This window comes from Podarcis gaigeae, assembly GCF_964106915.1.
Source record: "Podarcis gaigeae genome assembly, chromosome: 1".
In the NCBI taxonomy this organism is placed as follows: domain Eukaryota; kingdom Metazoa; phylum Chordata; class Lepidosauria; order Squamata; family Lacertidae; genus Podarcis; species Podarcis gaigeae.
In genome coordinates, this window is record NC_139678.1 from 81,336,116 (window position 1) to 81,354,413 (window position 18,298).

Here is an 18,298-nt window from a genome sequence, read left to right on the forward strand (position 1 = left end):
ATTTCATTTATAGATCTGAACACCACAGAAGTAGCAGAACCTGCACACGAGCATCCATAAAAGAACAAACCACAGGGAAGCATTGAAATTTATTAACAAACCACTTCACACACCAAATGACAAAGATATTTTAGTCTGAATGAAGAAGGCACATGGCAGGTGATGTATAACAACATTCCATTCAATAATCAGACCTGAGATACTATATAAAAACTAGAAAGTTGATTTGGACTAGGCACAAAAAGATTCTGATAAACACACAACGCCAGCAATATATTTCTCCAAAAAAATATATGTGCAGTAGTTTAGGATAGCAGCTTATTTCCATACATACTTTAAATGGATGCAACAATTCATCTTTATATACTTGGTTATAAATTGAAAGGCTCTCTTTTATTGGTATTTTCTGTTAAAACAAGTGCTTGCTCTTCAGTTTCACTGCTATAAAAAATGATAACAATAGAAAAACTAACGCATGGGCTGTTTTTATTTTGATCATATATTTTGTGGTTTTTCATTTTGTTCTGTGAACTGCCCTGAGATCTCCAGGTATAGGGCAGTATATAAATCCAATAAATAATAATAATGATGATGATATCTCCTAAAGTGTGCACAGTCATTATATGGACTCTGGGCTCTTTTTTCTATAACAATAATATGTCTGAGAGGATGGCCTGCCTACACCCAGAACAGTGAATTCACTGAGAAATTAAGTTATAAAGCCTATCCTGGTAGGTAAAAAAAGGTAAAGGACCCCTAAGTCCAGTCAAAGGTGACTATATGGTGTGGCGCTAATCTCGCTTTCAGGCGAAGGAAGCCAGCGTTTGTTTATAGACAGCTTTCCAGGTCATGTGGCCAGCACGTCTAAACTGCTGCCATGACGGAAGTCAGAGCGCATGGCAACGCCGTATACATTACCGTCACAGCAGTACCTATTTATCTACTTGCACTGGTGTGCTTTTGAACTGCTTGGTTGGCAGGAGCTGGGACAGAGCAACAAGAGCTCACCCTGTCGCGGGGATTTGAACCGCCAACCTTCCAATCAGCAACCCGAAGGGGCTCAGTGATTTAGACCACAGCGCTACGCGTTCCCTACCTGGTAGGTATGCTTTTAGGATGTAGAGTGGTGATAGCACTGGCATTCTCGAATGCTCCCCAAGCTGAACAATTCCTTGCAGCTACAAAACTAGCACCTTAGGAAGAACTATTCAACCTTGTCTCCCAGAAACAGCCCTTTTGACTTCATTCTGCTGATTGCTCAAACTGCCCCACAAAGATTTAAACATTTTTTTCTCCCTCTGGAAATAATACTGTATGATATCACAATGTGGACAAGCTTTGACAAACATATTTGCATGCTATGAATACGGAATCTGTCACACTGTCCTATCTATTGCACTTTGGTCAACATCTCAGTTGTTACAAATGCAGCAAATCATCAGTGCATCTTACTACTCTTTGATCCCATCCCTTTTTATACTGTAACAAAAGTAAACAAATTTAAGCAGATCTCTCTCTCTTTCAAATATCAACCTTTAAGCCTCCAGATGAGGTTTCTGCATAACTTTTTTTTAACAGCATCTCCTTCATAATCTATTGAGTACTTTCATGAAGTAACTGCCTCCCAGTTACAGTAGAGGTGAGCTATCATAATCTTACCTCTAGTGAATTTTCTCAGGCAGATTTTCAGCTGTCTAAGAAACATCGCTATGGGAACCAAGGGAATCAACATGTAGGAGGATTGGAAGCTTTTTCATATCAGTCAGAATGTTGACCTTTCTAGCTCATTATTGTCTAAAGTGACTGAGAGCAGATTTTCAAGGTTTCAGACAGTAGTTTCTGTCTGGAGATGCCAGGGACTGAGCCATTTGCATGCTGTGGTTCAGAAGCCCATCGGAAAGCCTGATTGTGCTCTGGAGAGGTAAAAGAGAACATTGTGTTCTTCTTCCCTTAACTGCCCCTGATTCTATACACTCAGAAAGAAGTCACATTCTTCACTGGTATTTATTCCGAGATTAAGCGTCCATAAGATTGCAGCATTACAGTGCAATTGTATGCATGTCTACTTAGAGGTCAATTGGGTTCAATGCGATGTACTCCCAGGTGTGTACAAGATTGCTGCATTCGGGTACCAGGGCAACCTGAAGAATGAAAGGGATATAGCGTTTGGTATGTGGGCGAAGACTTAATCTATCTTTCTTCTCTGGTTGCAGACAGGCTGAGATGCTGATGAAATGTTTTCCAGTGCGAGAATGCTTGATTTGCTGTGAACTGTTCCTGTGGAAGAATATGTATTGTGCATTCAATAAAAACCCACATCAGTTTTCCCTGCAGGAAGCTCCACAAGCAGTTTTCTAACCAGCTCAAAGAGCTAGATATTTTCTCAAAAAATTCACAGCACTTTCCCTTCCAATATAGTGTGTGCTTATATGAGTCTCATCATCACCACAGTGTCCATTTCATTACCACAAAGCTAAATTTCATGTTGGAGTAAGCGCAGACAATCTGTTTGGGCTCTCCTCACCAAACCCAGGAGAATTTAGAGATCAGACTGTTGTCTTCCAGGAACACACAGGAAAGGCCTAAATTGGAAACTTTTTAAAAGGTACAGAGATTTCCCTTTCTTGATAATGCACAAAAGTGAAGAGAAGTCTTGGATTTGGAAAACCTTCTTTTAGCTTATGTGGCAGGACCCATAGAGGAGGGTCACAGGCAAGTTTATAGTTTGTTTTCTCTTTCTAAAGAAAGCCAGGCAAGAGATTAGCAGGATTCCTGCAGTCCATCTTGGAAAAGGTGAAGTATCTGCAAGAAGTTCACAGCTGCGTAGCTCTAAGCAAGAGAGACCTCTATAATTGCTGCAAATGGTGTGCCAAGAAGTGCCAAGAGAAGCCTTATCACGATGCCTGGAAAAAACAAGAAGAGCAAAGTTGGTAATTGTTCTCTGCAAGCTTTACCCATCCTCTACCCAGACACAACTTTTGCCTCCTTCCATTATTCTAAGAGAAATGTAGGAGTCAGCCCTTTCAGGGGAGAGCCAGGTACCACTGAAATCCCTGCAAAGAGGGAAAGTGAGGATCACAAAAAATTGAAATTATTACATTGAGATCAGATTCTGTTCAATATTTGATGGGAAAAGGGCATAACTCAAAGCCATGTCAGGGAGGAAGGAGAGAACACATTTGAAATTTGCGGCTACTACCAAGCTTATGATTTTCTTTCCACATAGCTGAGTGAGGAACAGTGTTGATTTAGGGGTGGGTTTTTCCCAGCCACAGCAAACCTGTGACAGAAAAAGGCAGGGATTCACCCTCACCATCTGCCGATAGAGTTGTTGTTGTGCAGATCTGGATCCAACTACCAGGGCAGCGACAGCTATGCACAGTTCAAGAACCGAAAAGATGATAAACACCGCGTTCAGACCATATATCAGCGTCTGTGGGAAAAGGCAAGAAACAGTTGCACGGGTTGCTATTTATACAGCTCTAGAACTGAAAGCACAATCAAAACCCAATTGCTTGGAAGTGCAAGAGTTAACCTTCCAAAGCAGCTAAGTCCTGTGAGGTCTCTTTCAGTAACACCGATTTGAAAGATCTGAAGAAGATACACAAAATCCTCCAGGGACAGTGAGGTGAACAAATCGGAAGAGGGTCTCCATGCTGAAGCCTAACGGTTGAAAGGTTGACTTAGGCTGTGTACACATGACTAGTTTAAAACACAGCCAGGTTGTCCTTTTAATCAACTGAAGCTGGTTTGAGGTGAAAAGTGCATACAAAGTGCATCATAAGAAAGGACAGGATAGATAATGGATTGCGTTTAGTGTCATGTGCACACTGTTTTCCATTACTTTCCATTAAATGTTTGTTCTAGACCTTGTTGGAAGGGATAATTTAGAAATATCCCTAAATAACCTTAACTTCATTCCTGAGAATTAGGAAGATTGCAAAGGAGCTCCCCCCGCCCATCTTCTACCCTTACTCCAGAAAAAACAGATACTTGGGGTCCAATCACATAAGCAGGATTTAATAACTGGACCCTTGGCAGGAAAACATGGGAGGAATAAACCTTCAAATCCAAAGAACCATGTACATTATGTCTTTTTTTTATAGCAAGAGACCTGTACACACATATAATTAAGGAACTATAACCACCAGGCATCAATCAATTATTTCCCTCAACTACATTTTGTGTAGGCTAGTGCATTTTCCCTTTGAGAATGTTTCCTATTTCTGTGCCTACTGGAACGGTAACAAGCTCGCTTTTATTTATTTTCAGTACTGATACTCCATGCTTTTGATCCGCCAGGACCCAAAGAGATGTAGTATGTTAAGACAATGCAAAATAACTTAATCTATATATTTGCATCAAGAAAATGGCACAACTACATCAAAACCAAAGCATATCCAGTTAACACCATTCTAGCCTGACAGCTCATTCAAAACATCAGATTTTGATCTCCAGTTGAAAGACAGGCACAGTTCAGGCCAAGGCAGCCCCCTTTTGAAAGGTCACCCCAAAGCAGCAATGCTATAACTGGAAAGGCTCTGAAAGGCAGGAAGGACATGAACCTCAGGGGCAGACTTGAGTGTACATGGGCAGGCAGCTGTGGGATGAAGTAATCCTTCAGGCATCCTGGACCCAGGTTAGCACCACCTTGACTTGGTAACAATGCAGCTGAAATGATACACTTGATACAGCAAGTCCCAATTAGAAGTGTGGCTGCATCATTTTTCACCAAGTGACATTTCTTCAAGGCCAACCCCATACTAAGTAGCTCAATAAAACACCACCACTATTCTTTCCAAGCTTGCCACTAACCTCGGCCCAGTATACCTGAAGGAGCATCTCCACCCTCATTGTTCAGCCTGGACACTGAAGTCCAGCGCCGAGGGCCTTCTGGCGGTTCCCTCACTGTGAGAAGTAAGGTTACAAGGAACTAGGCAGAGGGCCTTCTCAGAAGTGATGTCCGCCATGGGTAACACCTTCCCATCAGATGTCAAGGAAATAAACAACTATCTGACTTTTAGAAGACATCTGAAGGCAGCCCTGTTTAGGAAAGTTTTTAATGTTTGATGTTTCATTCTGTTTTTAATCTGTTGGGAGCTGCCCAGAGTGGCTGGGGTATAAATAAATTATTATTATTATTATTATTATTATTATTATTATTATTATTATTATTTCATTGCCTCATTTGGACACTTCTTTAATTTTGTTTGTTTGAAGTTGAAAAGGTGATTGAGCCAGCTGTTCTTTGCATCTAATCCACAGACAGGTGCAATATGTCTCCATACTGTGCTAAAATATTACACCAAAAAATAAATTTTATACAAAATAAATTTTGATCCACTGGGAGTTTTTAGCACGATTCAAGCCCTTCCTTTATTTTGTCTTAAATGCACCACAGATTCCCAATCTAGGATCTCTCTCTCTTTCTCTCTCTCTCCCCCCCTTCTTATTTTTCTCTTTCACAAAAGTACCTCACATACATTTCTAGACATCAGAGGGAAAGGGGATATCACATTATCCCTACTCTTGAATGACAGAGACAGGATGTCTTTATGCTCCTTGTTGGTCACTGACAAAGTCTTGTGAGGGTTAGTAGAGCCTCTCACTTGTGAATTAGCCATTTTCAGTTTCCTATAAGTCAATGGTAAGGCAGAATTATTTCATTTAGGCACAAAACAGTTCTGAAGAGTCTCTAGATGCCTGAAGCATTTGCTGAATCAGATGACTTTTAGAAAATTATGGACTGCTACTACATGCACATGAAGAGATGGGGGAAAACTTACCTTAACAGAACTGAAGCAATAACCATAACGCATATCAGAATCGTCACACAAATCTCCTTGTTGATGGGTTTGTGCAATCTCAGTACTATGAAGGATTACAGCAACCAATGCAGCAACACAAACTAGCAAGTTGGCAGCAGAACTAGCTTTCACCTATATCAGTACATTGAAATAAAATAAATCAAGAGTTGCTCTATTACATCACTTCCATGTCTCTGAAAAGTAATCACCTATAGTTGGTTTCATAATTTACAGCCTAGATTTCTTTGGAGCCCTACATATGCATTCCTGAGCGATCCCTGTGCTCTAGAAGTTGGCTTTCCTGATTGCCAAGATTCACAAGTTTTTTTTAAGGCCACAGATGGAGAAGCTGTGGCCCTCCAGATGTTGTTATTCCCATCAGCCCCAGCCCAAATGGCCAATGGTCAGGGATGTTGGGACTTGTAGTCCAAGAACAGTTGGAGGACTACATTTTCCTCACCCCTGTGCTAGGCAGATTGCCTGTGATACATTGCAGTGAATGTCCCAAATTTGGACTTTCTCACAACAACGTAGACATTATGATTGTATTAGAGAATTGTTAAACTGACTCACATATCCTACGAAAATAACCTGACCACCTCTCAGCAACTTCACCTTGCCTCCATTACATTATATTTATTTGAACTTTGTCTTCTTAAGGCCTTGGCCAGAACAAACCAAGGATCTGTTTGCCCAGCAAACAACCCTGAAGACGTATTGGCAACAGCTTTAGACACACCTTTATCATGTCAATTTTTCGAAAAAGATACTCGGGAGAATATTTACCAGCCATTGAAGATCTCTTTTCTCCATTTCTACCAACAATGACCCAGAGATCAGGAGCTACAAAGGGAAGGAAAAACCAAGAACAAGCATCAGGCTGAGTCTCATTCCATACAGAAACTAGAACACAGAGACTCTCAAGTCAGGTTGCATTGGTCAGAAAGGCCAAAACCTTCTCTAACCCCACCACCTCCTAAGCTCACGCCAACCAGAGGCTTTTTTACATTACCAACTGAGGTTAGTAACATGTGAACCAACTCAAAAGCTACCTCTGTAAAGAGTCCTAAGCTTGAGTACTAAACAAACATTGTCATTTGTGAAGAAGATGCAAGTACCTATTAGACAGAATGGCATCTCCCCAAATAGATTTGCAGCAGAACAAACACTTGGGCAGACCACAGGCAGGAGTGTTGAGTTTTCTTCTTTGGTGATCACTCGTGGCTGAGTAAGATTGTTTTCCATGAAAACAGTCTTAACAGTGAGTCCGTGTGGAGGCCAGTTCTGGATCCACATGTCCTTCCACAGTGGGGACATAGGTTTCTGGGTGGGATTTGATCACAGTGAGGGCTTGCCAAACATGCCTTCCTCTTAGCCCTTTTCTTTTTTTTTTTAATAAAATTTTTATTAGGGGTTTTTACAGAATAGAGTACAAAGACAATAAACAACCTTACTTTTATCTCAACAGAGTTTCATAACTTCTTTGGACTTCCTCACATCTCCCGCTGCCATTTTCATCATCATAAATTTTTTTCCATGCAATTTATCATCTAGTTTGCAAATTTTATAACCGCTTATTTAAATATAGTCCTCTGCAAATTTATTTCTCTTAATCTCGCTTTACATCCCATTCCAATCCAATTTTGTGGTGGCCAATTATTTATGATCAAACATCCTACTTAACTTTCCACCAAATCACAATATTTTTGTAAATAAGTCTTAAATTTCCTCCAATCTTCTTCAACCCTCTCTTCTCCCAGGTCTCGAATTCTGCCAGTCATCTCAGCCAGTTGCATATAGTCCATCAGCTGCATCTGCCATTCTTCCAGCGTGGGTAGATCTTGAGTTTTCCACTTCTTAGCGATAAGTATCCTTGCTGCTGCTGTTGCGTACAAAAAGAATGTTCGATCCTTCTTTGGCACCATCTGGCCGACAATGCCCAAGAGGAAGGCCTCTGGTTTCTTAAGGAAGGTATACTTAAATACCTTTTTCAGCTCATTATATATCATTTCCCAGAAGACCTTCACCCTGGGACAAGTCCACCAGAGGTGAAAGAATGTTCCTTCATTTTCCTTACATTTCCAACATTTATTGTCTGGCACATGGCATATTTTGGCAAGTTTAACTGGGGTCATGTACCACCTATATATCATTTTCATTACATTTTCCTTCAGAGCATTACATGCCGTGAAGTTCATCCCCGTGGTCCACAACCTTTCCCAATCCTCAAACATAATATTATGCCCAATATCCTGTGCCCACTTTATCATGGCCGACTTAACCATTTCATCTTGTGTATTCCATTTCAACAGCAAGTTATACATTCTTGAGAGTACTTTGGTCTTAGGTTCTAACAATTCTGTTTCCAACTTCGATTTCTCCACCTGGAATCCTAACTTTTTATCGTTTTTAAAAATTTCTTGGATCTGAGCGTAGTGTAACCAGTCTCGCACTTTGTCTTTCATTTTTTCCAAACTCTGCAATTTCCAATTATTACCCTCTTTCTCTATTATTTCCCAATATTTCGGCCATTTGGCCTCCATATTGGGTCTTTTTCGGGCCTTGGCCTCCAGAGGTGATAGCCATCTTGGAGTTTTATTTTCCAATAGGTCTTTGTATTTTGTCCAGACATTAAACACTGCTTTCCTGACAATATGATTCTTAAAGGCCTTATTGATCTTAACTTTATCATACCATAAGTATGCATGCCAACCAAATGCATTGTTAAAACCTTCCAGATCTAAAACATCAGTGTCCTCTAGAAGTAGCCAGTCTTTTAGCCAGCAGAAAGCTGCGGCTTCATAGTACAACCTTAAGTCTGGCAGGGCAAAGCCCCCTCTTTCTTTCGCATCAGTTAATATCTTAAACTTAATTCTGGGCTTTTTGCCCTGCCAGACAAATTTAGAAATATCTCTCTGCCACTTCCTGAAACACTCCGTCTTGTCCACAATTTGCAATGTTTGAAACAAAAACAACATCTTAGGCAATACATTCATCTTAATAGCAGCAATTCGGCCTAGCAAAGAAAGTTTCAATTTTGACCAACTGTCCAAGTCTCTCTTAATTTCAGACCAACATTTTTCATAATTGTCCTTAAATAGACTCAGATTTTTTGCTGTTATGTTTACCCCTAGGTACTTTACTTTTTTAACCACAGTTAGTTCTGTTTCTCTCTGAAACCGTTCTGACTCTGCATCTGTCAAGTTTTTTCCCAACACCTTAGTTTTCTGTTTATTTAGTTTGAAGCCCGCTACCCGACCAAAGTCCTGAATCAATTGTAACACTCTTTTTGTGCTAGATTCTGGCTCTTGCAATGTCAAAACAAGGTCATCTGCAAAAGCTTTAAGTTTATATTGTTTCGCTCCGATCTGAATCCCTTGCACCAACCGGTCCCCTCTAATCAAGTTCAAGAGCACCTCCAGGACAGAAATAAACAGCAAGGGGGAAATCGGGCAGCCTTGTCGTGTCCCTTTTTCAATCTTAAACTCTTCTGTAACCACATTGTTAACTATCAGTTTTGCCTTTTGTTCTGAGTAAATCGCATCAATCCCATTTTCAAAACCCCGCCCCACTCCCATTTCTTTTAAATTCCCCTTCATAAATTTCCAAGAGATGTTATCGAAGGCCTTCTCCGCGTCTATAAAAATTAAAACTGCTTTAGTGTTAATATTTGTTTGCAAAAGTTCCAAAATGTCAATAATGTTCCTTGTATTAGCAAACAAGTGTCTTCCTGGGAGAAAGCCTGCCTGGTCTTTATGAATTATCTCATTTAAAACTCTTTTGAGTCTTCCTGCCAAAACGTCAGCAAATATTTTATAATCCACATTTAAAAGGGAAATGGGACGGTAGTTCTTAAGTTGTGTCTTTTCAGTTTCTGATTTTGGTATCAATGTGATGAAAGCTTCCTTCCACGATTCAGGCGCCTTCTTTCCCTCCATAATTTCATTGCTGACCTCCATCAGTGGTTGAATCAAATAGTCACTTAATGTCTTATAGTACTTGGAGGTCAAGCCATCTGGCCCTGGAGACTTGCCCAGCTTCATATTCTGAATGGCATGTTCTATCTCTAATCGTGTTATTTTACTATTCAGGAGTGATCTATTTTCTTGTGATAGTTTTTTAAGTCCATTTTTCTCCAAAAATTTTGCAATCTCTTCCTCATTTTGTGGCCCTTGAGTGTATAATTTCTTAAAATATTTCTGGAAACATTTTCTAATTTCCACCGGGTTCTGAATATATCTTCCTTCTATTTCCAAATTTGTTACTATGTTCAACTTTTGTCTCTTCTTCAACTGCCAAGCCAGCAGTTTCCCACATTTGTTAGCCGATTCAAATGTTTTTTGTTTCATTAATTTAATCTTCCATTCTATTTCCTGATTTATCAGTTTGGAATATTGTGCCTGATGAAGTTTAATTTCTCTCAAGATCGGCTGTGACTTCGGGTTTACTCTTAGTTTCTTCTCTAACTCTTTAATTTTCCCCAAAATCTTATCCTTTTTCTCATTTTGTAGTCTTTTCTTTATGGCGTTCTGTTGTATCAAGAACCCTCTCATCACAGCTTTGCTTGCGTCCCAGATTGTTCTTTTTTCCACTGCAGTGTTCAAATTTATCTCAAAGTAGTCCTTTATTGTTTTTTTGGCCTTCTTAATAATCTCCTGATCTCTAAACAAGTTGTCATTCATCTTCCATCTAAAGGAGCCGGTTGGTAATAGTGTCATGTCCATTTTCAACGCGTTATGATCGGAGCAGGTCTTTGGGCAGATTTCCACTTTCCTAACCTTAGGAGCCAGACCTCTAGAAATCCATATTTGGTCAATTCTTGTCCAAGTCAGTTGGGCTTCAGAGAAAAATGTTCCTTCTTTCCCCAAGGGGTTCTTTGTCCTCCATATATCAATCCAGTCCATGTTGTCTGTCATTTCGAAAAAGGTCTTTGGTAGTCTGCCATCTTTAGTAACCTTTTGGCTTTGTGACCTATCCATGTTCGTTGAAACGATCCCATTCATATCTCCCATCATGATGATGTTATCATAGTCCAGATAGTCCAGCATAATCTCATGCAACTTCTTGTAAAATTCTGATTTCCCTTCATTTGGAGCGTAGATTCCTAATATCAAAATTTTCTCTCCTTGGTGCTGTATTTCAATTGCCAAAATTCTTCCATGTTCATCTTTAAATAGAAATTTTGGTGAGAGGCTCTCCTTTGCATATATCACCACTCCTCTCTTCTTAACTGAATCCGAAGATATAAATTCTTGGCCTAACCTTTTATTTACCAATATTTTTCTGTGGAGCCTAGTCACATGTGTTTCTTGTAGACAAGTAATGTCTAGTTGCTCCTTTTTTAATATGTGAAAGATTTTCTTCCTTTTTTCCGGGCTGTTACAGCCATTTATGTTCCAGCTTAAAAGTTGCAGAGACATCCTGGATGGATCTGTTTAATTTCCTTGGGATGGTGTTTTGTTCTGTGAGTCTTCAGGGTTCTGTGGTACAGGTACCTGTGGTGGTTCAGGCCCTGAGGGTAGTTCAAGTCCTTTATGAAGGTCCTCTCCGTAGGCAGTCAAAAACTTATCCCTATCTTCCAAAGTTCTAATTTTAATCTTCTTCCCTCTAAAGGTAAAGGATAATCCTTGGGGAAAGTCCCACCTAAAGATGATTGAGTTGCTTCTCAGCAGTTTTACTAAGTCCAAATATTCAGATCTGAGGTCCAACAGCTGTTTAGGAATGTCCTTAAAAATCTCAATTCTTTTGTCCGAAATGTTCAGGGATCTTCCGTAGTGCAGGCCCAAAATCTTGTCCCTTTCCTCCTTTGATCTCAACGTAATCAAACAGTCTCTGGGCTTCTCTCTCTTTATGAGTCTTCCAAGTCTGAAGGCTGACACAATTTTAAAGTCTTCCTCCTCTAGACCCCAGAACTTGGAGAATTCTTTGGTCAAAAACTCAGCTAGATTGCCTTCTTCCACTTCTGGTATCGATCTTATCCTTAAGTTAGTCTCCCTGTTCCGAAGTTCCAACATAGAAAGGTAGGTCTGGTGTTCCCCAACCTGCTTGCTGAGCGGCCTTACTTCTTTTTCCAACTCTCCCACTCTTTGGCTGGTCTCTTCGGCCAGTTTCTGATTTTCACCTGCAGCCTCCTTCAGTTGTCCGATTGCTTGTGCATTCTGTGCAACTTGCCCAGATAATTTGTTTAAAGTTTCTGTATTAAGGTCAATTTTCGCAGTTTGTTGGTCAACTTTCCTGTCCAAAGACTCCAATTTCTCAAGAATTCTCTCTAATACAGAACCAGATCCTCCTGAGGCCATCTCTTCTAGTTGTAATTCCTCAGTTTCTCCCTCCCCTGCCTGTGACAGGGAGGTAGCTTTTTCCTCCGAGGGCAGAGTAGGCACAGATGATCTGCGTGTTTGTGAGGCTGCAGTTAAGGTTGTCAGAGTTGTTTGTCTAGTTCTTAATCCCTTTCTTTTTGCGCCACTCATTCCAAAGTTATCTAGCAGTCAAGGTCAAGCTGAGTTGTTCCCATGAGAAAGCTACGGCCCAGGTGGTAGCAGTCAAACAGAGGGCCGGGAAATAGAAAGTAAAACAATGTTTTTGTTATAAATCCTCAATCCTCTAGGGGGAGCATAAAATGTCCTAAGAAGAAGAGTCCATTCCAATCATACAAAATCTGAACCAATACTTAGGGATCTTCACAAAAGTAGTTTTAGCAGAGTTGGTTTTAAGTTTGCCACAATATTTCAAGTTGTGCTTACTGGAGTTCCATAGTGCAAGAACGTAACCATTCTGAACTCCCTCAGACTGTCTCAAAGTTTAAATACAATGTATCCAAATTTGCAGTCTGACAGTTCTACTGCTCAGGCAGTTCTGACACCTGGGCTTCTTAAGTAAAGTTGTAATCCACAAAGAAGAGGATATATAAGTCCTGATAAAAGTCCAAAAATCAGTTGCTTACAGTCTTTAAGGGGGTTGAAAGTAATTTCTGCGGGTGCTCAATCTGAGCTGTCAAAAGTTCTCTCTGTGCCTCCACTCCTCCTGCTCTTTGCTTTAAAAGTCAATGGCTGCGGAAGACGGACTTCCTTTTCCTCGTCACTCCGCTTTCAGCTTGTTTTCAGTATTTTTAGTCCCAAAATTTAGTAAAGTCCTCAGTTACTCACGGGTTGTTGCGTTTTAGAATCTTATGTTGCAGGAAGAAAGGTCGGCGCTCACCGGCAACAGCAGCGCGGCTTCGCTCCGCTGAATGCGCACAGACCCACAGCGCCGCTGCCCCCTCTGCGATCCGGAGCCCCTTACGGGGTTCCCTCAATGTTTCGGGGGTTGCTCCTGGCGCCCGCCGGGTCCCGAGACCGCAGGCTTCCGCTGCCTGCGGTTTTCCAAAATGGGTCTCCGCTTCGCCGTAGCGGACGACCCTTTTCCAGCGGAGCTTCCCTCTCCCGGTTAGGAAAGGGCAGCCATTACCGTTCGCGCCGCCTCCGGAAGTGCCCCTCTTAGCCCTTTTCATGCTTCTTCAAAGTCCACGACACCTTTGGTAAAGGCTGTTTTCCGATTGGAGTGCTTGCAGGCCTGTGTTTCCCAGTTATCTGTGCTTATACTACATTTTTAAAGATTTGCCTTGAGAGCGTCTTTAAACCTCTTTTGTTGTCCACCAGTATTTCACTTTCCATTCTTAAGTTGGGAATGCTTAGAGTAGTTGCTTTGGAAGACGATAAGGCCACAGGCAGGGGTGATGAGTACCTCATGTCTTGGTGCGCCTCAAGGACCAACAATTTATTATGGCAGAAGCATTTGTGGATTGTAACCCAGAAAAGCTTCTGCCATAATATTTCTGTTAGCCTTTTAAGGTGCTGCACGATTCATTGTTGTTTTTGCTACAACACACCAACATGGATTCCCCAAAGGGAAATGGTTACCTTGGTTTAGGATTCAGTCTCTTTGTGTCTCTAGGCCTCTGTGTCTAAAATTAGAGAGGCTTCCCCAGAAGCTTTGGTAGGTGAAAGAGCCTCCAAGCCTCTCAGCCAAAGTCTGCTTACCAAGATCCCGAACCAGAAGTAGAGCCCACTCTTCACAGTCAGGGTCTTTGAATCTTCTTGTGCTACTGTCAGGGCAACTCCAAAACATATCTCTATAGCCCCCACGACGATCTGCACAGTCTGGAGGGGAAGAACAATGTTATTGTGGATCAGTAATTGTGGACAAGTGCTATAACCCTTGCCAGCTTCACCACCACTCTCCTTCTCCACATGTTAGTGTTGCCTACAAATTGTTCTGTTTCTGATCACCTCCCTCATCACTATCAGGAACATAGAAAGCTACCTTATAGAGACAGAACATTGGGTACCTCCAGGATTTGGGCCTAGTTTGACAAGCCTATAGGGCCTTACCCCAAGGGCCTTGGGAAGCATATTCTTGGTGTTTTTGCTATAGGCTGATGCACCATGTGATACAGTGACAGTAGTTCCTGACGTATTTGCTGTGCCTGCTTCCTGCTGGCCTGGTTGAATGACTTTTGAGATGATCCTCACGTTTCCGCATTCTGTCACAGTGGTGGACATTTCTGGACAAAAGAGAGGATAATGGACTTAGTAAGCAGGGGATGAGCAGAACAAGGCGGAACCAGAGGCTGGTCATGACATGCACATGTATGCTCTATACAGAACGGCGCCACGCCCCTTCTCTGCTGGCACCACCAGTCTGCAGTGGGAGCTATGTTCCATACATATTAGGCAACTCATCCTCCAAGTTCCTATACTTATGTGGCCTAGATGGTACCATTCACACAAAAGCGGTAGGCTTAAGGGAACCTCGAGGTTTGCAGAAGCACAAAAAACTCTAATAAGGACCCCTTGCTCCCCCATGCCCCCAAAGTGACCAGCCAAAAGAGAACTAAGCAGACACAGTGGACACAGAATGTTACCTGGCTGTCGGCGGGTGTGACAGAATGCAGCATCCTGAAAAAGGGTGCGGCTGGCACCTTGACTAGGAGCACTCTGCACTGCAACATTTTGTCGCAGGACGCACTGGTAGCACTCACAAGTGGATGGCGTCTCTTTACCTAAAAGGAGGTGTTATCTTCCCAGCACTGTTCAGTAATACCTGCAAACTCTCAAACCGATTAAGGCTGCTGGTTGGCAGCCCTGAGCTATATGGCTCCACTGCGGTCACTCTGGAGAGCATCATTTAATATACAAGAATTGTGACGAGTTTCTTATGTCATCTCCTCTCCAAAATATGCTAAAAACCTAAGAGGCCTCCATTCTCACCTGTAGCAGCAAGAGCAGTTCCCTCTTTGGGGCCTGCTCAGCATTTTAACAGAGGCTGAATAGACTCCAGTTTTACTCTCACTTGCCAGCTTTGGAAACTGTTGTCCATGAAAGGACATCCTTCAAAGGAAGACCTCCTGCCAATATACTTGGAAGCCCCTTCTCTGGCAAGGGATGACTGGTGCTCTCTCACCCTGCTAACCCCAAGAACATTCTCTGGTTTCACCAAAAACCACGAAGGGCTCGTCACTGTGGTCAAAAACTCTCATGATAGCTAATTCCTCCCTATTGCCTCATATTCTACATGGGATTGCTCAATTTGTTCTAATGTTGCAGTCCTAACAGGAACACCCTTGGTTCCAGAGGGGATGGTAACATATTGTAAAAGAACAACAAGTTAGGAAAGAGAAGAAGAGCAGCAGCATCACACCAAGGGCCTAGCTCTAGCCGATAGAGGAGCAATGCGCACACGTTAGCAATTGCATGGGTGGCATTAAAGAAATAATGCTGATTTACCAAGCAGACCCCTGTGACATCTTAAGGGGACCAGTTTATATATTTCTTCCTGCCATTGTTGCTGCCACAAAAGCCTTCTTCGTAAGGGCAATTTCCACAGTAATGCGCATGCATGAAACATTTGCGCATCAGCTGCCTTCAGTGATATGTATGCAACACCAATATTGCAGCTATGGTATCAAAAGGCAGCTGAGAAATGTGGTGGGAACAACAGGGTCACACTCCCTGACTCTCTCCCCGAGGTCAGGGCACCCAAGCAAGAGTGGCCAGGGTGGGGGTGGGGGTCAGAAGCGCACACCTGTTGGATATTCCTGTTGGATATTCCGACTGAATATAGCCTGAATATTCAGCTTTCACTTGTTTTAAAAAGTCTGTTACCCTTTCACTTATGGCGATGAAAGCAAAATGTGCAGGTCTACAGAGAACTTTAAGACTGTGTGCACACTGCACCCAGTATATACCACCCCTGCTGATTTGGGAAGTGATAGGCACACAATATTAACCAAAGTCCACACCTATCTTGCCCTTTTTAAAATTTACATTTTGATGCATTTCCCCTCAAACCTGTATAGATCAGAATTGGGCGGGGGGATGGGGTGGGTGGGAAACTAAAGAAGGATGTACTTGTGTTTTAAGCTGGTAATGCGTACACAGCCTAAATGCGCAAAGCTAAAATTCTGGTACAAAATGCTGACACTCTTGGGTCGCTCTTCTACTCTCTCCTTCTTCCTCTGTGTTTTAAACAACATTTTTAAAAAGGCATTGATCTCTCTGGCGCAGACCTCCTCAGACTGGGGTGCAACCCAGAAATGGGTTATGACAACAACCCACCTGTCCAAGACCCGTGCTCCAAATTATATGAGGTGATTAAGACATGGCATAAAAGGAGGGTGATTTGACAAGGGGACTGTTACGAAACTGGACAAAAGCAAGCAGAGAATCAGCCCAGAAGCAAATACCCTTCTGCATTCTAAATAAGACAAACAAATCAGTCTCTAGGCAAAAGAACACACAATTCTGACATCAGTAACAGCAATTATCTAAAAACTGGGGGTGGGCATTTCAACTACTTTGTAACTGATTTTAAAGTGTCCATCTTTGAACAAAGGAATTGCAGAGGGAGGCAACAGGTCATTAAGAGGTTTAGTGCTGTTTAATATTGGTTTTTTCCATTAAAACAACGGCCTGTGATTCATTAGTTTGTCCATGTCGAGATAATGCATCAACAACTGTTTTGTGAATGGCCACGGTTAACTACGTACCTATCTCTGTTTGGACTGCCAGTCTTGCATTTCCCTGTGACCTCACTGTTATGCTCTTCCCCCATGTACTACGGAGAACACTTCACGAATCCGATGAATGGACTCTAGCCCACGAAAGCTTCTGCCAGAATACATTTGTTACTAGTCTTTAAGCTGCCGCAACCACTTTGGCTGCTTCGGAAGCAAATGTGGAGCAGTCTATTTTTTTTTAAAAAAGGGCAACGATGATCAAAGACGGGAATTGATTCTCTCACGAGCTGTCAAATTCTCTTTCTTCTTTTTAGGGCGGGGGACGTTTCCTCAACTGTATCTGATGCACACACTCCCCCCTGCCTTGGGGTTTCCACTAAGCTGCAGATTTACCCCCTACCTGCCACTCTTTCCTCCCCCAACCCCCCAAAAAGCACGCTAGTGTTGGAGCAGGGGATGCAAACAGGAGGACAAGGTCACCTGCGATGAAGTCGTGCTCGCCTGCAAAATGCGGGGTTTGCGAAGGTTGGTCTCGCCCTTTTGGAAGGCGCCAGGATCCGTGTCTGGATAATGTTTACCGCCTCTGCTTCTCTCTTGGTGTCTCCCGTGCAAATGGTCGCGAGGGATCCTCCTAGAGCTTAGCTTTCGCCTGGAAACGAATGGCCAGGATCCAGCAGGGGGCAGAATGGAGCTGATAGTTGGCGTTCGTGAACTGCCTTTCTGCTCCCAGAGTTCTTCTTGTGCAGTAAACACATTCTTGCCTACTCGCCAGAACCGTTACAATTATAGCTTTGTCAAAATTGGGGGCTTGGAGAGGGATAGAGTGAGGAAAAAGAGAGGGACGCAACCTTACCGATAGGCAACATTATTAGCATCGATAAAGGTGCGCAAATGTTGTTTTTTGGGCGTTCAAAATGCTTTTCGTGCATTGTTGCACGAAGTCATTGTTGCAGCAGCAGCGCTGCAAGGTCGGCTAAGTATTATCCTCAAGTTGCAGATGAGCTGCGTGGTTGCTGAGGCTGAGAGGGGCTTCCCTTAGGAGTTCAGAAATAGGCTGGAGAGTTGAACTAGAGGCATTTGGTTCACTCACTCGGAGCTGTTATTCAAGAACAAAATTGTTTACAAAAATTGATATAATTCATAAGGCTGCAGCCCTGGGGATTGTTAGGATGTGGCCTAGAGTCTTTGGAACAGGGTTCTGGATTTCTTGTCTAATCCCTCCCTTTAAAATTCTTTCTTTCTTTCTTTCTTTCTTTCTTTCTTTCTTTCTTTCTTTCTTTCTTTCTTTCTTTCTTTTACTTTGCTTAAAGGGTGGCTGGGCACACTGTGTACACAATGTATATTTAAAGCATCTGATCCCCATGCAAAGTATCCTGGGAACGGTGGTTTACCTCTCACAGTTACAACTCCTAGTTCAACTACAGTTCCCCAAATTATTTTGGGGAAAGTCATGTGCTTTCAATGTATCGTGTGCATGCAGCCACAGAGCCCATGA

General features: G+C 42.2%; 1 protein-coding gene across 1 annotated transcript; it reads right to left on the reverse strand.

The window, feature by feature from the left end:
* Positions 1 to 70: 70 nt before the first annotated feature.
* Positions 71 to 17,471, reverse strand: LOC310825920 (membrane-spanning 4-domains subfamily A member 15-like). The gene is made up of 7 exons (XM_083700101.1): positions 17,284 to 17,471; positions 14,177 to 14,349; positions 13,826 to 13,945; positions 6,594 to 6,650; positions 5,787 to 5,939; positions 3,314 to 3,433; positions 71 to 2,903 (listed from the first exon to the last, which is right to left on the reverse strand). The coding sequence occupies exons 2-7, from the start codon at positions 14,345 to 14,347 to the stop codon at positions 2,895 to 2,897; spliced, it is 630 nt and encodes a 209-aa protein (XP_083556227.1). The 5' UTR covers positions 14,348 to 14,349; positions 17,284 to 17,471; the 3' UTR covers positions 71 to 2,894.
* Positions 17,472 to 18,298: the final 827 nt, after the last annotated feature.

Coding starts and splice junctions, on each gene's coding strand:
- LOC310825920 (XM_083700101.1), bottom strand. CDS start 14,347: ATGTCCACCACTGTGACAGAATGCGGAAACGTGAGGATCATCTCAAAA. Junction 13,946..14,176: donor TGCTTCCCAAGGCCCTTGGG/GTAAGGCCCTAT, acceptor CTTCCCCTCCAG/ACTGTGCAGATCGTCGTGGG. Junction 6,651..13,825: donor ACTTCTGGTTCGGGATCTTG/GTAAGCAGACTT, acceptor TTCCCTTTGTAG/CTCCTGATCTCTGGGTCATT.